Raw genomic sequence first — 23,491 nt, forward strand, 5'->3', positions numbered from 1 at the left:
ACACTTTTCTCTCTTGTTTAAACACCCTCAAAGTTCAAACCTTTGTAGAAAAAAAAGTCCAGTATTATAGAATGAAACCCGCAGGTGCCTTTGACGGTGCAAAACATTTCATCGACATTGTTGTTTGTTGGGGAGAAAACTTACAAACACACATTACAGAATTTCAGAGTCACACTACTAGCAATCAAAGATTTATGTAAATTTCACAAGCTGAATGCATTCTGTACTGTACAGGAGACACAGCACGAGATTGGCTGTTAATCAATCAGGACGCAGAACACAATGCGCTGTTTAAAAAAAAATATGCAAAATTGCACAAAAAAAAATCCCCGAAACAGCAAAGCTGCGAAACGTTATAGCGAGGGACCACTGTAGACCACTATCATTTTACTCCTCAATGTACATGAACATGTACGTACTGAGTTCAGCACAGTTTTGCGTTACAACATTACTTTGGAACACGTTATTTAACACCTGTTATTTGGAGAAGAGCTGGAAGTTATATGAAACAAGGACCTAACCATCATGCATTGGTTTGTGGGTGATCTTAAGCTTCAAGCTCATTTTGATTGTTGCCATTATTGCCATTTTAAAAATGGGAGGTGACAAGCAAAGTCTGAAACGACTCATCACAGGGTTGGCCTGCCCTATAGCATACTCTGCTTTATCATAGATCTTTTTCTAAATAGGGTAACAATTTACAAAATAAACACTATGTTGTAAAAACAATATATATTGTTTTTTCAATAAGACTAGAGATTGAGACCACAAACTAATCCAAAAAGAGTTTACTGTGGTTATAAACAGAGGTGTGGACTCGAGTCACATGACTTGGACTCGAGTCAGACTCGAGTCATTAATTTTATGACTTTAGACTTGACTTGAAAAAATGTTGTAAGACTTGTGACTTGACTTGGACTTTTACACCAATGACTTGGGACTTGAATTGGACTTGAACCGGTTTACTTGAAAAGACTTGATATTTTACCCCAAATATAAAATTTAACATGCATATTATATAGAGATTGAAAATGTGACGTCATTCACGGGTAGAACCGCAAAGGATTCTGGGAACTCGTGGCAAGCGGTACTAGCGCACGCAGGCTTTCAATTAAAATCAGTTATACAGCGATAAAAAGAAACACAAAAATGTCAAGAAGCTGTTGTATTATTAACTGCAATAACCGGTCACATGACAGCCACGGGAAGCCGACGGGTAAAGAGATCGGTTGTTATCGGATTACGTCGTTGAAGAGAAATTGTTCAAACCATGTTTCCGAAGTAACAAAGAGGCGACTGGATTGCAGCCATTCAAAGATCAAATATAACGTCCCAGAACACTCCAGCTCACAGGTTAGTCTGCTCCAAGCATTTACACGAAGGTCAGTGTTTTTTAGTAGTTAATACGTCATTTTCATAACATAATTGGTGATATAGGTTACAAGCAAGTCTGGCGCTGAACAGAAATTGTCGCGCTATGCTCCTTTATTTATTGTGCATAAATAGTGAATTGTCCTGACACAATATTGCGTTTCGCTTCTGTTATTATGGTACATTGACAAAAACATATACTTTTATTCACAGGATAAAACAGGTTTTTTTGTATCACTAATTGCCCAGTATGATTACAGCATACAGTATTGTTGTCACTGCTACATTTCTGTGATGAACCAGAAATTATTTCCACTACTAATTAATTACCGTTGAGCTCAAAGGTCCTATTAATAAACGGTTAAGGAATGTGTATTTATGACGACGATTTGTGAGATTGGTAAACTTATGATACGTACGATGGTCTTTCGTTCTACACGGTGCATTTCAAGGTCCTGCACCCATCCGTCGGTAAACTGTACCTGGACTTGTTGCAGTGACCGGAAGTTACTAAACTTCATGAGTGTATGCACTCACTCCAAGAACCGTATGATTATAAATATGCATATAAATAAAGAAGCTATTTTGTGCAAAGATGTCAACTGTAAGAATGCTGTGCATAAACATTTACTCTGCTCCATGTATGATGATATAGTGACTGCTCTGTATAAAAGTGGCACACTGCTTGATAAACAATATAAGCATAAGAAACCTAACATCAGACCTGGCTGGAAAGAACATGTATCCATGTACCATGATGAAGCTCGCATAGCTTATAAATGTTGGGCCATGGCTGGAAGACCTAAACAAGGCCCAGAATTTGAACAGAAAAAATGTGCCAGATATAAGTACGCTGTTCGCTTTATAACTAAAAATGAGCAAATGCTAAGAGCAGATTCTTTGGCCAGGAAAATGCTGTGTAATAATACGGCAGATTTTTGGAAAGAGGTGAAAGCTCTTAATAACTGTAAACCATCTCTACCATCAACTGTTGAAGGTGTTTCTGGGGCAGATAACATTGCAGCATTATGGAGACAGCATTACAGTGCGTTGTTTAACTGTATAAAAAGTGAACCATATGAGGACAATCTTGACATGAGTAATGATACAATAAGTGTAAGGACACATGAAGTATATGAAGCCATTCATAGGTTGTCTGATAATAAATCCTCTGGTTTGGATCACATCACTGCAGAACATTTAAAACATGCTAGTGTAAGGCTAGCTCCTCTTCTAGCACTCTGTTTCACTGGGTTTATGATTCATGGCATATTACCAGACTCAATGCTGTGTATTTTACTGGTACCAGTTATGAAGGACAAAGCTGCAAAAGTGAGCTGTTTGGATAATTTAGGCCAATTGCACTAGCCAGTATTTTATCTAAGGTGTTAGAAAGAATCTTGTTTGACAGAGTTAGTGTGTTCATCTCTTCTCTGGATAATCAGTTTGGCTTCAAAGCACGGCACTGACATGTGCATATATGCACTCAAGGAAATAGTCAGTTTGTACAGGGCTAAAAATTCATCTGTCCTCATGTCTTTCATTGATGCCTCTAAGGCTTTTGATCGAGTGAACCACAGAAAACTTTTTGATAAAATGAAGAGATGGGGAGTTCCTCAGTACATCGTGAGGATTCTCTCTTACTAGTACGCTCATCAGAACATGCAGGTTAAATGGGGAAGCAGTATTTCTGCCCCCTTTGGTGTCAGCAATGGTGTCAGACAGGGTGGGATTTTGTCTCCAATTTTATTTAATTTGTATGTTGATGATTTGTCCATACAACTGAGAGCCTGTAACACTGGGTGTATATTAGGTAAAGCACTGATAAATCATCTTATGTATGCAGATGACCTGGTTGTTTTTAGTCCAAGCAGTGCTGGGTTACAGGATCTTCTTAATGTCTGTACTGAATATGGTGTGCAATATGACATTGAGTACAATGCTGCTAAAAGTGCTGTTTTGATATGTAGAACCAAGCAGGATAAACAGCTAAATTTCCCTTTGTTTAAACTGGCACAAAAAACTCTTGAAGTTCATAAAAAGGTGAAATACCTCGGTCACTTTATTACTGAGCAAATGAATGATGATGATGACATATACAGACAACGATGTAAGCTCTATGTGCAGGCAAATACTATTGCACGCAAATTCAGCTTTTGTTCACTTCCAGTTAAAGTGGCTTTGTTTAAAGCGTATTGCACACCGCTATATACTGCCCCCTTGTGGTCATCCTACAAACAATGTAGCATGCAGAAGCTGCATGTTGCATATAATGATGCGATGAGAATCCTTTGCAGGATACCTAGAAGTGGTAGTGCCAGCCAGATGTTTGTAGCTGTGGGTGTTTGGACTTTTAAAGCACTTTTAAGGAAGCTAATGTTCAATTTTAGAGAACGACTGGATGGTTCGAGTAACAGTATAATTTTAGCACTCACAGATCCGACAGTGAGTGGTTCCCGTTACTCATCCAGTCTCAGAAAGCACTGGTTAAAGTGTTTGTGTATTTATTGATTTATTTTAAGTAATTGTGTTTTATGTATATTATGGTTTTATGTTTTTACAAATGTTTTAGATACTTATTTATATACATATATATATTTAATGGTGTATACCTTGTGTTGGGGGGGGGGGGGGGGGGGGAGTGTTGTGTGTGTGTGGTTTTTTTTTTTTTTTGTCTTGTTTTTATGGACATGAAGTCTGCCAATTAAGATTGAATTGAATTATAAAGATCCATTAGAGTGTTCATCATATCGTCCTATATCACTCTTAAATGTAGATTTAAAAATACTGTCAAAAACACTTGCTCTCAGGCTAGAGCAACATCTACCATTGTTAATTTCTCCAGATCAGACAGGTTTCGTGAAGGGTAGGCATGGTTCTTTCAACCTGCGCAGGTTTTTGAACATATTACACACCAAGTCAACTACAACCCCTGAAATTGCCTTATTACTCGATGCTGAGAAGGCATTTGACCGGGTGGAGTGGGATTATCTGTTTTATACTCTGCATAAATTTGGATTTGGCCCTAATTTCATTTCATGGATTCAGTTACTTTACTCCTCACCTATGGCACGTGTTAGAACAAATTCGTTATTCTCTTCTTATTTCCCACTTCTCCGTGGTACGAGACAAGGTTGTCCCTTATCCCCTCTTCTTTTTGCATTATCAATTGAACCACTGGCGATTAAACTGCGAGCTGACAGTTGCATTAAGGGCATCTTCAGAGGTGACCAGGAGCACAAAATATCCTTATATGCTGACGACCTCCTGCTGTATATGTCAGAGCCTTTATGCTCTCTTCCCCGTGCTCTCGCCATTTTTGAATGTTTTGGTAATATTTCAGGTTACAAGTTAAATCTGCATAAAAGTGAACTTCTCTGTGTCAACTCTATAGCCAGAAAGATTTCATTTTCAGGTTTTCAATTTAGCGTTAAATCAGGGTATGTGACCTATCTGGGGGTTAAGGTTACCCACTCATACAAAGATCTTTATGAAAGAAACTTTGTCCCGCTGCTTAAAAATACTGAGACAGATCTTCAGAGGTGGAACAATTTACCACTGTCATTAATTGGCCGCGTCAATTCTATCAAAATGAACATACTTCCCAAGTTCCTTTACTTATTTCAATGTATCCCATGCTACTTACCCAATAAGTATTTTATAACACTGAATAAGCATATCTCTGCATTTATTTGGAATGGCAAAAGTCCACGAATTCGTAAAGATTTCATGTAGAGGACTAGGCCAATGGGTGGATTAGCCTTGCCAAACTTTCAGTCTTATTATTGGGCAGCAAATATTCGTAATATGCTGTACTGGATGAGTAATGTTACTACAGAGACTCCAGCTTGGCTCCAAATTGAGTCATCCAATTGTGGCAAAATTTGCCTATCAGCTTTGTTGAGTTCAGCTCTCCCATTAGAACTATACACCTATAAATGTAACCCTTTGTTGTATGACTCGCTCAGAATCTGGGTGCAATGTAGGAAAAGGTTGGGGTTACACTTAATGTCAATTAAAGCACCTATCTGCTCAAACCATATGTTCCCATCCTCCATGATGGACTCTGCCTTTAAAATATGGGAAAGTAATGGCCTTAGAAATATCAAAGACCTTTTTGTAGATGGGATTTTTGCCTCATTCACGCAGCTCCTGAAGCAGTTTAATGTTCCTCGGCAACATTTTTTCCGCTATTTACAAATTCGTCACTTTGTAACGAGTCGATTTCCTTCATTTCCGGAACTACCTGAGGAAACTTCTTTGGATAAAATTATTAATATAAACGTTCATAAGAGAGGGGCGATTAAAGAAATCTATGCTATACTATTAGATCTTCAATCTCCTTCTCTCTTCATCCTTAAAGCACAGTGGGAGAAAGACCTTGGGATGACTATAACAGATGAGCTCTGGCAATCTTTTCTCCAGAGGGTACACTCTTCTTTGATATGTGCCAGGCATGGGCTCCTTCAATTTAAGGTCCTACACCGATTACATATCTCCAAGGAAAAGTTAGCCAAGTTCTATCCCGGAGCTGAGCCTCTGTGTAACAGATGTAAAGCAGAAACAGGTTCGCTCCTTCATACCTTTTGGACATGCCCCAATCTTCATACCTATTGGGTGTCTATATTTAACACTCTGTCAGAGATGTATAACGTTAAATATGAGCCTTCTGCTCTAACGGCTATCTTTGGGGTGATACCTCAAGACATCACTTTGCCAAAATGCTATTCGAATTCTATTGCCTTTGCTTCACTTATCGCAAGGCGCCTTATACTTTTAAGATGGAAGCAGGAAGCTCCTCCCACACATGAACAGTGGCTTGCGGAGCTCATGAGGTTTTTACATTTAGAAAAGATGAGATATACACTGGCAGGTTCAACCACCAAATTTCTTAGGGCATGGCAGCCATTCTTGATGTACATGGAAACATTTAAAATGACCACCTTATCATGACCAGATACCATATCTCTATATCGCTATCATAGCTAACTGTACGCTGAATGTCCCTTATACATTTTATTTTTCTATTTGTTTGTTTGTTTTTTGTTGTTTTGTAGGGGTTTCTTTGGTTTGTTTGTTTGTTTTTTCCTTCTCTATTTCTGTTATCTTTTGGGGTATTGTAAATACTGAACAGCAAACTACTGTATGTTCAATGTTTTGTTGTTAACATGCTGCTGTGACTGAAAATAAAATTTATAAAAATAAAAAAAAGGATTGAATTGAATTGAATTGAAATAAATATGCTAAGATGAGATAGCTGACTTCATCTAACTAGCAAATGTTGTCCAGGCTACGTTGGTGATGCAGTTTTTTTTTAATATGTATGATATTTTTGTCATGCGATTTTAAAGCCGGTCCTACAACCGCATCCAAGAATAACATGCAGCTTATCTCAGAACTGTCGGTGAAAATTATTCTTGGAGCTAGGTTTAATTGAGCTGCATTTTAAAGAGGTGCAATTTCACAATTTGTGTATATTTTCTAAGTTCACTATTTTGTCATGTGTTGAGAAAAACACAGATTTTAAAATTACATGGTCTAATATTTACATTTAGCATAACTGCAACATTATTTTTTCGTTTTTTTTTTTAAAGACTCGAAAGGACTTGAAATTCAAAGTTTCAGACTTGTGACTTGACTCGGACTTTTACACCAGTGACTTGAGACTCGACTCTGACTTGCCTGACATTACTTGAGACTTGACTTGAGACTTGAGGATAAAGACTTGAGACTTACTTGAGACTTGCAAGACAATGACTTGGTCCCACCTCTGGTTATAAATCATAATAGCATTATAGCTCCTTTTCCTATGGACTTCAATACAACCTGACTTCTTGTTATTAATTATTAAGAATTCAGCTTTTTACATCCAGAATTTGAATCTTTTACATTGTTTATGCGAATTTGCTGTAGGAATCTGTAGGTTTGTGTAATATTAAATGGGACAAAAGATTTTGGCTTTTAAACAAAATGCTCTTTGACTGGAAAATTAACTTCTCAGGGGAAGACCAACTGAGCTTTGAACAAGACAAAACTGCCTTCATTTGTCATTCAGAGTACCCAGTCCCCTAATTAAAAATAACTTTAAGCCTTAATACAATTTTAACATGTGTTGTCTTCTTCTTCTTTGGCCTGCTTCCTTTATGGGGATTACAATTGGTCATCTAAGTCCATCTCACCCTATCTCTAGCATCTCCTTCTGTCACACCAGCAGTCTGCATGTTTCCCTTCACTACATCCATTAACCTCCTCTGTGGTCTTCCTCTTTTCCTCCATCTGGCAGCTCCATATCCATCATCCTTTGTCTGATATATCCACTATCCTTCCTCTGCAGGTGTCCAAACCATCACAGCCTTGCCGCTGTAACTTTGACTCCAAACTGCTCAACTGTCCCTCTGATGTATTGATTTCTTATGCTGTTTATCCCCGTCACTTCCAATGAAAATCGTAGTACCTTCAGCTTTTTTGTTGGTACCACCACCTTCAAACCATGCATCACAGCAGGTCTCACTACCATTTTATAAACCTTCCCCAAAGCATATGTCCAAAAATAAAATTACTACCTGTACATCTGTGATGAAGGTGGGAAATTGGCATTATAAACCCAAGTTATTTTTGGAACTAGAAGGCTTTATATTTCAAACATGAAAGTTTCTGTTGGTTAAAACAAAAATATTTAAAGTGGTATTTAACAGGTGACAATTAAGCTTTATGTTCAAGATTTGAAACTGACTTTTCTAGCAGGTTTTCTATGCTTACAGCCTCTTTTGGCTTAATAATGACTTGTAATAAAACTTGTTACACATATTCACAGTGGATGCAAGAATGAGTCACAAATAAGATGCAAATATTTCTTTTATCTCAAAAACAGGAAAACAAAAGATCAGTCTTTCAGGATATTTTTTATAAGGCAATTTAGGAACCATAACTTTACCTAAGTTTATGTTGGGAAGCTGAGAACTGTGTGAGAACACTATGTGGCCTTTTATCCCACCATAAAATGTGAATGGAGAGCTTCAAATGTGGATTGAGAAGCATAATTACATCAAATGGATGAAAGATGAGAGCTGTCAACACTTTCCTGGCAGGGTGGAGAGACAAAGGAAGAGCGTGAGGCAGGGAGAGTGGTGACTGCCATGACTTGGGGAAAACTGAAAATATCCAGGCTGACACACAACCTGGAGATCCACCCAGACTACTCAGTAGTGTTGAATGAGTGAGAAAAATTATTTCATATATATACTATATGACTAGAGTTCCTGAGTGATGTTAACCCTGTAAAAGTAGGAATCTCTTGTTTATTCTGAAAACAGATCAAATATATAAATAAAGCCATGTTAGGTCCGAGCATTTAAAACGAAATTATTAAACTGTAGGAACAGAACAATGGAAATATAATAGCTAAAATTTACAAGGCAGATCAATCTGTGCTTTTCAGTGCAGTGCAGTGTGATTTGCATCATTGTGAGCTACAGCCTTTTCCCCTACTTAAATGCCTGGCTGTGACCCAGTGTGGAAGCAGGGGGTTGGCGATCATGTGTTATTTTACTGTGTACCCACCACACACTTGCACGCACTTCCCGACCCCACAGCCAAGCAGGGGGCTTCAGTAGGTCATTGACCCCAGGCATGATGCCTGGTTAGTCAAAGAGAGGGGTCGATAGGCCTGGTTGTATGAAGTAAAGAGGTCTATATGGATAAACGACAAAAAAAGTGAATATTATGGCTTGTTTGTTTGTTTGTTTGTTTGTTTTTTTAAAATTTGCTTTATTCTTGAATTCTCATATTATTAGTTATATAATTACAATTATTGTTATCATCATATAATTGTTTAACAATTATCTATTTATGATGTGTTCTCAATATTCAGAACAACTTCTTCTATTATTTTTGTGACAATGGCTGCTATCCTATCTGGTAAATAAATCCTTTATTTGAATTGGGTGGGCGAAAACAGATATCTAGTTTAACTAACTAACACTTAAATCATACATGAATCCAAGACCACTGTAATATTCTTGTTTAGAGGCAGTAGATCAAGAATTTCTTCTCTAGCGTTGTTTAATGATACAGTTAAAGCAGGGAAAACAGCAATTGGAGACCAGCATGTCCATAATTTTTGCAATGGCGTGCAGTGAACTTGACTTTCAAAATGATTGCTTTGAAGACGAGGTCTGCAACCACTTGCAGGCAGTTGCTGTCTTGAAAGTGACTTTCTGCATCGAGACGGTGATGAAACGGCAATAAGATAGAGTTGCATGCAATTAGTTTGGGATAACACAGTGATTATCTCTGATAAATAGACAAAAATTGCAAATCTGCTGCCATCTGTTTTCAATTTGTTTGTTGTTTCTGTATGCAGAAACATTAAACAATTCAAGTTCAACTTATATTCAGATTCCAGTCAGAAAGTCAATGATTTAAAACGATTTGAAACAGAAATGTCTTCACAAATGGCCTTGCTTTTATACACAAATACAACCGCATGGCAATTATCCTATTGCAAAAAGATGCATTGCAGACGAGTTGCAGACGAGTTGCACTTATTGTGGTGTAGACTGACTCAGGTTGATTGCAACGTGTTGGCAATATGTATACATTTACAAATTAGAAAGCAGTTATTGGCAAAGCTTAGCCAATCTAAGAGTGATTGACGACAATTATTAAGAATCACAATCCAACCCACTGCCTCCCACTCAATGTCCTCTGCAGTGGCCTTGCAATCAAAAACGGTCCCTCAGAGGTTGAGAGTGCTGCACATGCAACCTCTGCTCAATCAGTTGTTTTTTCGCAATTATTTGCAAATCATCGCAGAACCACAATTTTTTCCTTTTCTAGTTTCGATGAGATTACTGTTCTGTTTTTACTCTTTAATTTATATTTTATATATTTATATTATATTATATTTTATATATATATTTATAATTTATATAATTTAATTTAATAGTTTAATTTATTAAACTATAGTTTAATTAATTCTTACCTATGGTATCGACAAACAGTTGTAAACTGATATATTTCTGATCCAAGAAAAACTGAATTTCCTGTATTGCCCACTTGAGGCCGTCTTTAAAAAAGTGAGGACTTTGCCATAGACATAGATGTTTCATGTTTAATGTTAAATTTATAACACCATGTTACTACAATAGTCTCCTCTAGGCACCTTGTATTGTGAGGTAAACACCTCACCACCGGTTTGGGGAGATGGGAATGAGAAGAGAAAATAGGCTCGCTGTGTGGCACAGACTATCCAAACAGACTGTGCTTCAGTTATGGCGATTAGTTAGTTATTGTATTTGTTTTTGGGTAATGCACCAATATGAAGCTTACTAACGTTAGGTGATAACCTACTACTACTGTCTAAATATAGCATATTTGGACATAAAAATGCAAATCCTCAGGCAAATGGGTGACATTAGGATACCCACATCATCTTTTATTCTGTTTGTGGAACTATGCTCTCATTTCTGGGAACCTAAATATGATCATTCTTTTTGGGCAACCACTTTTGGTGGACCAGTGTCTGCTGATGCCAAAGAACACCTTACTTGTGACTATTAAGGCGCTAATGGATTCTGACACATACAACTATGTCTTATGTGATCAAGCTGGATCAGTGGGCCTCCCCTTGATGATAAGCAAAGAAGTGACTGAAGAAAGGATCTTTTGCTTATATGTCTCCTGGAGGGTGATTGTAGTAAAATGGTTTGACAACAAATGTTTCAACTATCACAGCAATGGAAGTGGAACTGTGCCTCTTTCAACCATCAAACTATGGAATAATAAGGTGCTACACAAAGATTGCCAAGCCATAGCCATTTACATATACTGGCCAATAATCAGCCACTGACCCTTCTGACACGGGTAGTGTACTGAAACCTAGCTGAATCAAAGCTGTTCAAATTCCTGGCTGGTCTGCAAGAGGAACTGTGGCCCACTGAAAAACCACTGCTCTCAAAGGTTTTGCTTAACAGTCAACCAATTTGAAGCGAGTCAACAAAGTTGGTTGACCGTCATACCCCTCTCGACCACAGATGTTGTCTCAGAAGAAACGTTACACCCCAAGACCCTCAGAGTATGTGGTATTTATACTTCGCAGCCAAAAGTACAACTTACAAAAGAGTCCCAAATTACTTTCAAACATTTATCATCCTCCTCCTGTATATTGGCAACTTGCTGATTAATTCACCATTATTTGCCAATATTCATAAGGTACATCCATTCATGCCAATAAAGCATATTGATCTGATTAGAGAGAGATAGAGAGAGGGAGAGAGAGTGAACGAGAAAGGATGACTGGAGTGCGTAATGGGAAAACATTGATTATGGCTGATAACTGGCTCTTTGATGTGGATAATGCAGTCACTCTCTTCCTGTCTCTCCACTGCCTTTACACTCTGAAACCCCCGGGCCTCAGAGGATATTGGGTTTACAGAGAGGGAGGGAGAGAGAGAGAGAGAGAGAGAGAGAGAGAGAGAGAGAGAGAGAGAGAGAGAGAGAGAGAGAGAGAGAGAGAGAGAGAGAGAGAGAGAGAGAGAGAGAGTGTGTTTGTACATGATGCATAAGCTTGAATTTGATAGAGATGTGGCATGAGATTATATTTTCATAGAAAAAAAAATAATTGTGCAAATGCAAGGGGGTGAACAGTGTTTATGTTACGACAAAAGCCAACATTGAGAAAAGAGAAGCAGAAATTGCCTTTTTAGGACTAGTGGAGGTCAGGGAGGATGGATGGGTCAGTACAACGTTGAAACAGGAGTTTTGATTAAATTTTCTGTTAGTCTTAATTTTTACTATCTAATGTTTACATAACTTTAAATCTACTACAAGAAATTCCCTATATACTCATATTACAACCCACATGAGTCATCGACAACATTAAAAGCTACAGTCGGTGACTAACATTTATGATCTTGTAACAAACTGATGTTCTGCTTGGTCCAGGCATCCTGACGCCACTACTCCCACCCTCCCACACCACATGGCTACAGCATTCCCCACCAGTAAGGACCTCCCCCAGTAGGACAATGTGCCCTGACATTGTGAAAAATGCTCAGGAATGACTAAGGTAACCCGATGAAGTGTCCAAGACATTGACCCAGCCTCCGAACTCCCCACATCTCTGGATGTACTAAAACAAGCCTCAAGGCCCACCCTCCAATCCACATTAGGCCAAAGGATCCATTCAGTTCCAAACACCACTGGGGTTTGCAGCACAAGGGAGATTTACATGATATTAGACATGTGGTTTTGATGTTGTGGCAGATCAACATCTATTTAAAATACAACAAAGAACATTTCAGTTTACAACAAACTGACACTGTTGTGATTCATTCTTACCAACCGTCTTTCCTCCAGAATTAATAAACACCTGTTTTCAGCAACATTGTTCCAATGAGGTTTGCAAATCGCTGGTGGAAACTGGAAAATTTACTAGCTCTGAATCAGCTGGATGTTTAAATGGCTAGCTGTTTAAGTTTGCATTGATAAATGAGAATTTACTAAATTCATTTAAATGTATTATAATAAATAATCAACGAGCAGGTGAATGTTTTGCCAAGTCATACTATGAACCAAGTATGAAAACAAGCGTGTGTAACTGTTAACAACAACTCAGTTTTGTAAGAGCTACAGTCTTTGTTTAGCATTAACTTTTATTGTCCTGCTGACATCAGAGAAAGGAAAGGTAAATGCAGTTTCATGCACTTTATGGCCATAAAGTTTAAATTGTATTTAAGCTTATGATTTGCATGAATTCACATTTAAATCCCCTGGTTTATTAACATTATTAATACTAATTATTAATGAATATTTAATACAAAAAACGCTAATTTGTAGCTGATTATTCATTTGTTAGTTGTGTTAGTGCATATAATCAAACCTCTAAACCGGTGACGTTTGTTTTAGCAAAATTAAAGTTTCTGTTCCTCGGTCTTTTCTTCTGTGGTGCAGCACACTGAAAAATTATTTTAAAGAAAATGGAACTTGTTGTGACTGAACCCAGGTTTGGATAACATCTTTGTTTCTCTTTTTCCATATATTTCCTCATATTTAATTCATAATGCCCACACGGAAAGAGCTGCATAATCGAGTCAAGAAATGTGTCAGTGAGCAAAGAGGAAACACGGAGAGCCACATCATGAAACTAGCATGGTTATCAGTCAGAACAAATAATATTCAGCCCATGCTGCAGCGAATAGAATTCCATGCTTGGAGATTAGCTAAGAAAAAGAAAGATAAATAGACAGGATAAAGTGCTTTACAAACAGTAATATTAAAACGGGAAACCAAAGTCTTAAAAAAGTTTCTTTAATCTGCGCAAACAAAATCCTAAATAAATGTCCTGCCCATTAAGTAACATGTTTTCAGAGTCTAAAATCAGATGATAATAATAAACAATTTAGAAAATCCGATTATTTGTAGTCTGATCGCTTTAATCCTGTTTGCATGTAATCTTTTACTTCCCAGTAATGACTGTTCTCTGAGATGGTTTCTGCTTTCTGCGACCATGTGGGCTTTGAGAACACTGACTGAAGTCAAAATGGTTGACTAGCAGCCAAGTGAGCCAAGCCCTACAGAGCTGCCATGACCTCATTCTCTGTCTCTCTGCTCCATCAGCTCCACTCATTGACCCCAAGTGGAGAGAGAGCTGCTCAGGGGAGCTGGCTCCCCCTGCTGACCATTCTTGGACCAGCAGCCTCATGAGACTTGAAGATGAGAGTACTAATACAGTTGTTTTGACATTCTTATACCCTTTAAGGAGGGAAAGGAGCACAAATGTGCTTTTCTATTGTGAAGACAGTAAAAAAAAAGAAACAACTTTAAGGGCTTAAAGTAAAAAGAGCTGCTTTTATCCTTGTCATTGTAGACTTTAAACCAGTTTAAGTGACTTGTATTCTGTTTCTTAACCCAGTATGTGGAGCTTCAGGTTTGGATAATTTGTTACAGGGAGTCTGAATAGATTTTTAAAAAGTCCAGATACATACAAGTGAAAGCCAGCAGTGTGGACAGAGGGAAGTCAGACACCTGTGCTTTCATTTGGGTGAACTGACCCTTTAGTAAGACCATAATCTGATAAATGCTTCGTTCAGGCTGTATCTTAATTTAAGTACAAACACAAGTGCACTTCTTCAAAGATATATTACTCATTTTAATTGCAATCCACCTCAGCTGAAACAGGACTGAGGCAAATTCTCTCGGAATGAAAAAATAAAGAAAACAGTTTGCATATGAAAATATATTTAGACATTTAGATCTTTTTGCATATTAGCTACAACCAATTAATTTAGCTCAACACACAGATGATCCTTTGCTGGAAAAGAAAGGCAGGGTTTAATCAGGATAGCAAGCAAATGAAGGCACCTCGTTTGGCGATCAGAGAGCCGTTACCACAAAGTTTAAAATGATCCGTGTAGCTAACATGGTAAACACATTAAGGCACTTCAGGTTCCACAAAGTCAAAAATCGTTTTACAGGCTTCCTGCAGAAATGCAGCTGAGTGTCCACTGGGCGACTCTTCTGTCTTTAGAGTCAATCAGATGTTTAGTGCAAGGAGTGTTTTTGCAGTGTGGTTGACACTGTGTGAGGCTTTGCGTTTTTTTCAGTAGGCTATAAATCAGAGCTGCAGCCTGTAAAACCAGTTATAGTACCCGAATGTGTTGCACACACTAAAATAGTTAGGAATTCAGTTCAGTGTGAAACTCATTGAGACCACATCACAGCAAAAAAAAAAAATCTGTACATGTTTTTGACACGATAAACTGCAGAAATATACAATCAAGGAGACAGAAAGAGAGGAATATGTAATATGTAATAGTCAGAGACTGTAGTACAGTTTATACGCTGCAAGTCCTGTACACACTAGAGCAGAGGTGGGGAACTCCAGGCCTCAAGAGTTCGAGGCACCTCTGCACTAGAGGGACAGCAAAACAGGTGATCAGTAAAATTACTTAGCAGCAAACCACAAGAGGAGCCGTACTTAATTTGGGTTAGTACTACTTCAGAACTTCTTTAAAGTTTGGACTCAGAAATGGAGATGTTTTCAATTTATAGATAAATTGGTCTGATATATCAATATAATCATTATTAATTTGTGACATTTAATAGAATATACAGGTATGCAGGAGCTCATTTATTCACTGTGGTGTTCCAGTGGGACATATCACTCCCTGTTTTAAGTTCACTTTGTTAAAAGCCTTACTGATCAGTACAAAACCTGCTTTGCATTGCATTTTACCACAACGAAAACTGGTGCGCTCGATACATAAGCACCAAATACAGCTAGGAGCATTTGGGGGTTGATGATTCCCTCAAAATATTGAAAATACACAAACTAAATCTCATCAGTTATTCCTTGCAGTAAAATACTCCAATATGTGTGTGCTGGACTTTCATAGAAGAGCACAAACCAGCTCCAACCAGAACAGAACAGATATGAGAACCTCAGTACCCAAATGAGCAAGAAGTCAAGTATCAGAATTAAGGAAACGTGTGTCTCACAGCTCCTCAGCTTGCCTTCATCATATTCAAGAAATGTTTTATTGAATGGCACCCGTAAAACATGCGTCTCGACTTGTCAAAGCGGTGACTTCAGTTTTCAGCACAGTAGATTGTAAAGTAGAAGTCATATTTGAGACTGGCCAAAGAACAAAGATCAAAGAGAAGAAAATGCTTTTATTTCTACAGCTCTGCATAAAGCCACTTTTCACTGCTGATGGTCAAGACTGCTGTTTTGCTTGTACCACTGAAAGGAAATCAGGGGTGTCCAACTCCAGTCCTGGAGAGCTACTGTCCTGCAGCTTTTAGATGCATCCTTGTTCCGACACACCTGAATCAAATGAATGGCTTGTTACCAGGCCTTTGCCAAACTTGATGGCATGCTGAAGAGATAATCCAATCATTTGATTCAGCTGTGTTGGGGTAAAAAAAAGGAAAAGTAGCTCTCGAGCACTGGAGTTGATTTAAATGCATTTAAATAAAGCTGCCAGTCGAGGCGTCACCATCACTTTTACCTCTCACGTCTTTCTATTCGGGTTGTAGCCAGTTTGTGCTGTTCTTTAAAGGAAGAACTACACATTGTTTTACAAAGATCTTGTAATATTACTTCACTGTTGTCTATATCACTTACAAACAATCATTAACTGTATTTTATACCCCATCATCAGCATCAGTATACTACAATACAAATCAACGACAACATAAGCAGGTTTAGTAGACAATCACGGATTGGTGGTTGTTTTTTAAAAAGAGGATGAAAACAATAACTGGACCTTCTCTATGCTTTCATCATTTTGGGTCAGATTATGTTGAAAATTAACTTTGTATGGAAGTTGTTTTTTTTCATTAGAACTGTCTTACAATAAATTCAAAACAGAAAAACAAATCTAATCCAAAAACTGTTTAATTACTTTAAAATCATACATTTAAAATTCTGAATTTTCTTTTGAGTTCTGCAAATACATTTGCCCTTAATATAATTTATTACCATCCAACCCTGACATTCGGTTATTAGCAGATTTTTTTTTAAGCTTGTGGCGCAGTAACAAATACACAGCCTCAGTTTAAAGTCAGTAGTTTCAGTGTTCTATTTCATGTAAACCACAAGCTGCTGATGAGCCAGTAAAGCAGGCTACAGTGCCTTCAATACCTCTTTAACACCATCTGATACTGGTGCCAGTAATAGTGTTGAGCCAGTTCTGTCTTCAGCACCACAATGCAACAGGTTTTAGGACCGACTATGTAGTGTCAGGGAGTTGAGGTAAGTTCTATTTTAAGAAAATCATGGCAGCCAGAAACTGTGGGCTGTACCTACCAATCATTCTTCACTTTCTTGTGGTAGCCCCTCCCACACCACTGATGTCAGTGATCCCAACTCTCGGCCGGGAAATTTTGTGGTGCCGTTCTGATGCCAGGTTTTTTGGCATGGGCACTGGTCTTTCCTTGGTAGAAACACACGGAACTGGCTATCAACTGGGCACCTGCATCGGTGGAAAAGGGGTATGAGTGCTACCCAGTAGACACAAAGCCTTCTGCTTGTATGTAAGAAGAGTAGAAAAAAGAAGCTGAAACAGAAACAGACTCGGGCATAAAGTTTATATGATATTGTGCTTTAAATCTTCTTGCACCATCTTAACACCCCCCCTTCCCAAAATCATGCTTCAGTTCCAGCTATATTCCCCTCCCACCCTCCCGCCCAATGTGATGCTTCGCACCCGGAGGCATCCAATCAAGCCTGAATTTTCTCACACGAATGTGAGGCATCACACACCCCGAACCCGAGATCGCACATGAAAGCTACATGTGAACCCATTCACCTCTGAGTCATAGAAAACTTACAAATAAAGTAAAATGCACTGAACAAAAAAAACAGTCACTTAGCACTAAACAGAAGTAAACTACCCGTTAAGAACGTTTGTTAAATGATCATGAGAACCGCAGTGCAGAGGGGGATTATTCCACACGCGCACTGGAGAGATCATACACTAAGCACGCCCAGCTTACAAATATACACAAATATTTACATGCAGAGTAGCAGTCATAGAAATGCATCCACTTCCTCGTCCCCTGGGCAAGAATGGCTGTGGTGGCTTTGAGGAGGATTGCATGCTACATGCTACATGGTACCAGTCTTGGCAAAACACACATCGGTGACAACTGGAGGCTGACACTTTGGTACTTAGCATTTGGTTCCACAGCGGTGCATTGTTTTCCTTCGGTTAGCTGCAGACTTCTTGTCTCGTTGATCCAATCTTTTGACATTTAGTGATTTCAAAGGTAATTAAGCAGATTTGACAGTTTCTTTTACAACTTCTCGTGTTTAGACAGAAGCATAGATTTGCAAACCTCTGTCAGGAGAGCTTTTCTAGAAAAGCTTATTCATAGTGTTCACAGTTAAGAATACTGAAGTCACTTTATTAGGTATATCTGTCTAGTGCAGCCAGTTCAAAGAATGAACAAAAACGGACACGTTGTACTATGATGCATGAGGATGCATAGGTAGGCTTAATAAACTGAACAGAGAGCATATAAAGTATATATATTTCAAACAATCTCCTTCCTCTAGAAAGAAAATGGGAAATAAATAAGAATATTACTTCCTTAGAAACAAAACTTAAACTATTTCCATCCAAGAATTTTACAGCATGGGAAGACAAACATCCACGTGGAACCAAATCCAAACTTATCTTGCCCCAGCTGGGTAGAGATGGGACAGATAATCATCAACAGAGCAATATATCACAATACAATCTCCTGTGAATATTCTTGTATATCAGACTAAGCCTGAAAGATTTTAAATTTCAGGTCATAGTGTACAATCTTTCCCATTTCTTCTTTAAATACCAACTTTGTGAGGTATCACAGATGACTGTATTGCAGTATATTGCAGAATCACTTGTTTAGTGATTCCATTGAGTGCTTTGTATTAATGTGCTAAAGTGCAGAGTCAAACCAAATAAGACTGAATGTTAAATTTAGTGAAACCAGCAGAATGAGGTTATAAAGGTGAGAAAAGAGAGGAAGCATCCATCCACGTCGGACAGTTCAACTCTAATCTCAGCGTGTTCCCAGTTGTCGTGACTCTTTTTACCCGTGCCTCAATCCATAACTGGCTGTAGCATCATCTGATCAGATTTGGCCTGTGATTAGTAGATTATTAATTCCCTTTTTATTAGTTACAAGGAAAAAAAATGAACATTTTGATAAAATTGTCACCCCAAACAATTTGGTCAAAGCAAAGATCCCAAATTTAGGGGCAAAGAAGGGGATTTCAACCACCACCATCCCTGGGAGCCCTGAGGGGAGGGGGAGGAGCATGCAGGGGAATAGGGGGTGACATCTGGATCTTCTGGTTGGTCATAGTTCATTCCTGTCGGAGAGAAGCAGTGTGTCTTTAAGGGGTTGTAATGATTTCCTGTTTCAAAATAAAAAAAACAGGTAGAGCTGTTATAATTCAGTTTAAATATGCAAACGCTTCACTTGTTTAATGGAGAAGATGCAAAGAAAACACAGTTTCCACAATTTGAACAGCCTCGGTCTTACGGATTCTCAGAGTCCCGACTATCACATTCCTTCACAGTAGATTACTCCTTTACTGCTTCATTGCAAAATACTTTAATGTTACAATTCATGATCAGAAAAATAAAAACAATCTCAGATATGAGCAGGAGGTTTGACAAGTCGAAAACTGGCACATGCAGACACAGACAGTATAATCAGGGCTTTGCTGTTTAGCTGAAAACTTCAAACAGTGTAGGTCAATAATAAAATAAGATATCTTGCTTTCACAGCACGCAAAAAGTGCAGTTTTTATATTTATTATTTCTGAATAATGAACACTGATTTACTTGAACTCTTTTAAGATTTGACATTATGCATGAAATAAACTCCAAGTTTGAAGTTTGAATTTCCCCTTTTTAACATTCTATTTGTCACTTAAGAGCCGATAATGATGATAGACTTTGTTGCACATGTAATGAAGCTGCTTGACAATCAATTGATATAAAATCTAGCCGTGTGCCCACATGTGGATTGTTTTATTCGTTTATTTTCACCTTTGTCAGTTTTTTTTGTTTGCATCAGGTTGTAAATCTGCAAAATTAACTTAAAGTCCCACAAAAGTCTTTACATTTTGTGCAGTTTGTCAGTTTTTCTGTCAGAATCTCAGTTCAAATCACGTCGAATTATAAACACATACATGTAAATTCAAGAACATATGAACTTTTGGTAATTTCTTTTTCAACAAACCTAATATTTTTTAATGCAGCTGTATGTACAGGTGCACTGCTGTCGCTCATTAAATCAGTGTGGAATGTAGAGCAGCTCAGTGAAAGTGACCTGCTCACTCTCACCCTTCACTCTCGCCTCCTGTTTTTACCTGTTTGATCATCTGTCCACTTCTCTCGATGACGATGGTCTTGTCTTCTTTGACAGGTGAGGTGACCTGGTAATCATCACTGAGCAGACCAAGGATCGGGTACTGGTTCCTGTACCTGCAAACGCACATTTAGTTGTTATTCTCAGATTGTGAGTCACGTGGATGGTTAGAATTTGTCTGTATATACTGCATTCAAGTGATTCAACTGTCACTTATCTTTTTGAAAGTGTAATAGGTGGCAGTTTAAAAAAACAGATCTCCCCAAAACACAATAGATTAAATAATTTTGTTCTATTGTGTTTTTCTCCTTTTTCTCTCTTCGGCCAAACAACACGTTCCATAATCGCATTAATTAAGAAGAGCCACACCGGCAAGCTGTACAAGTACTCCTGTGAAATTTGTGATTAAAAATCAAGAATAAAGGCTATTAAAGGTTTGGTTTTCATGTCATTCCACTTAAGATAAATCCCACTCTTTTACTGTGTGTCCAAATGGGTGTCTTTCAGTGCCACATTTAATGACCTGCCTTATGTAAAAGATACCCACCGTTCAAAGACCTGAGAAGATAACGTCAGGCTTTGACTGTGGTTGCTGGGTTAGTCCTACACGTCACGTTGCTTCAAAGCATTTTCAGCATGAGCTAGCAAGAACTCAGTCAGTAGAATCAGCAGAGTTAAGGGTCACTTAACTTTATATCAAGTTAACTTATGTTATCTTGTCTGGCAGCAATCTGTCATAGTTATTTCGTACCTTTTGGTGATGATGGTCTTAGTGACATTCTTGGAGCTGCTGTTCCTGTCCTGCATCAGCCTTCTGATCTCCTGAGGACCACAAGAAGCCGTCAGTTAAACGGCACATTGTGCTCCACACAGATAGCTCACACTCATTCCAGTCACTTTGCATTCATTTAGGCAATTTTTTAAATGTGTCAGAGTAAAATGGAACTCGAGTACCAACACATGGTATGGAATTTATAGTCTTTTTTACTGTTAACTTCACAGCAAATGAATGTCGAGCAAAACTATTTCCTGCAGTTTGTGCAGTTTTAATTGCGCTGGTATGTGATGTGAGCCACCTGAGGTAATCAAACGCGCCTGAGGTTAAACAACAGATTTTGAATGAAAACAATGGAATTAGAATGAAAAGAACAGAATTAGAATGAGAAGAATCATATTTGAATGAAAACAACGGAATGTGAATGAAAAGAACAGATTTTGAATGAAAACAAAAGAATTAGAATGAAAGCACGGGAATTAAAATGAAAAGAAAATAATTTGAATGAAAAGAACAGTATTTGAATTAAAGCAACGCAATTTGAATGAAAACAAAAGCATTAGAATGAAAACAACGGGAATTTGAATAAAAAGAGTAGAATTAGAATGAGAAGAACAGCATTTGAATGAAAACAACAGATTTTGAATGAAAACAAAAGCATTTGAATGAAAGCACGGGAATTTGAATGAAAACAACGGAATTAAAATGAAAAGAAAAGAATTAGAATGAGAAGAATCGAATTTGAATAAAAACAACAGAATTTGAATGAAAACAAAAAAATAGAATGAAAGCACCGGAATTTGAATGAAAAGAAAAGAATTAGAATGAAAAGAACAGAATTTGAATGAAAGCAACAGATTTTGAAATTAAATTAACTATCATCTTTCAGTCAGAGGAATGTAGTTGGACCTGAAAGGTGCTGGCTTTGTTTTCTTCATTTACAAACTTCATTTTTAGCATTCAGTTTGTTTCTGCATGACTAAAGACAAATCTGTTGATCATCCAAAATGTAGTAAGTCTGATGGTGATAAAGGAAAATTGTGGTTTACTAAAATTGCTTTTGCAGTTTGCACATAATTGAATCCAGACTGGTTTTAACTGGAAACACAGCAGGATCAGTGAACAGAATGAGTCGGACGATCTCACAGGAGCTTCACAAGTTACCCTTTTTTTCGGATGTGAAAAATGGCAGACGGTAAAATCATTACCTTCACTATCAGTTTATATTCTACATATAAAAAGCCTATTTCTACCTAGAAACATCTAATCAGACTGCTTCCGCATATGCAGATCTCAGTATTAAACTTTGTGACTATATTGATATTGAAGCTGATATTGTGTGGAAAAATAACCCCACTTTAGTTAAATTCAAACTGAATGGCTTTGCAGTACCTCAAATGGCCACGTGAGGCTGCTAACTGACTCCATCTCCATTCCCAAATGGCTTTTAGTGTCAAAATACCAAACTTTTACAGCAGCAACAGGCAGGGTCAGAGCCTGTAGAAAAAAGTTATTTCTATAGGTTTTCCCTCTTCTTAACAACTGTGAGAGGGTGGAAATTAGAGGTGGGGCTATTTGAACTCAAAGTTGAACACAGGCAGCTGTACCCACTCATCTTTGTTTTAGTCCATCATTACAAACCTGTTGGTCTGCTTTTCATCACAGCCAGGTCTCCAGATATAATTAATACTTGATCTGTATTTAAGGTTTAACAGATTCTTTATAAAACGAACTGAAAAACAGCTATTTTATATAATATCCAGCTGATTCTATTTAGTCTCTTGATTCTGAGAGCGCCGGTTTGTCTCGACTGATCCTTTTGATAGTCTTCCATCTTTGACTGGCACAAAATTAAACACAGTGTTGATGTGTTGTGTGTTGCAGACCTCCTCTTGTTTGGAGATGGTGGTCTTCTGCTGCTCCAACATGGTGAGAAGCTCTGTGATCTTCAGTTGAAGACTCTTCTCTGAGGACGACCTGTCAGTGGTGACCTCTGTCTGAATCCTTGTTATCTGGGTCTGGAGAGATTAGAGCAAGAGACGGAGAGCAAACCAGGAAAAAAAATGAGTTTAGGTAAGACTACGACTGGGAGCATGTTAGAAGATATATTTTTATGTTTCTGGCCTATAACATGCAACTGAAACTGCCAACAACGTGCAAGCGAAAAACAATGCCTTCCTTAAATACAAGCACCGGGATGCACCGTCATCTAACATTAATCATTATTTCATGGTTTCTGGTACCAGCACTCACTATGGGAAGCAGGCAAACAGGAAGCATTGTGACACTGTGGGCAATGTTGTGCTGTTAAACCTTGGGTCCTGCTATCCATGTGGATGTTATTTTGACACATACTACATACGTAAGCACTGTTGCAGACCACGTACATCCTTTCATGGAAACAATGTTCCCTGATGGCTGTGACCTCTTGCAGCAGGATAATGTGGCCTCCCACAGAGTGAAAATGGTTCA

The 23,491-nt window shown here is 38.0% G+C and overlaps 1 protein-coding gene across 2 annotated transcripts in view; it reads right to left on the reverse strand.

Annotated features, from left to right (window-relative positions):
* Window positions 1-16,753: 16,753 nt before the first annotated feature.
* pof1b (POF1B actin binding protein) overlaps window positions 16,754-23,491 on the reverse strand; it is a 35,486-nt gene continuing 28,748 nt past the window's right edge. Inside the window, exons 10-13 of one of the 2 annotated variants that reach the window (XM_026181793.1) lie at window positions 22,906-23,037; window positions 20,996-21,066; window positions 20,246-20,360; window positions 16,754-19,282 (exon numbers count right to left, since the gene is read on the reverse strand). In XM_026181793.1, coding sequence (XP_026037578.1) covers window positions 19,262-19,282; window positions 20,246-20,360; window positions 20,996-21,066; window positions 22,906-23,037 — 339 coding nt within the window. In that variant the 3' untranslated portion in view covers window positions 16,754-19,261. The remainder of the gene's footprint in view (window positions 19,283-20,245; window positions 20,361-20,995; window positions 21,067-22,905; window positions 23,038-23,491) is intronic. The other variant, XM_026181794.1, reaches the window with a different exon arrangement.

The sequence above is a fragment of the Astatotilapia calliptera genome, chromosome 10 (assembly GCF_900246225.1).
Source record: "Astatotilapia calliptera chromosome 10, fAstCal1.2, whole genome shotgun sequence".
Lineage (NCBI taxonomy): Eukaryota > Metazoa > Chordata > Actinopteri > Cichliformes > Cichlidae > Astatotilapia > Astatotilapia calliptera.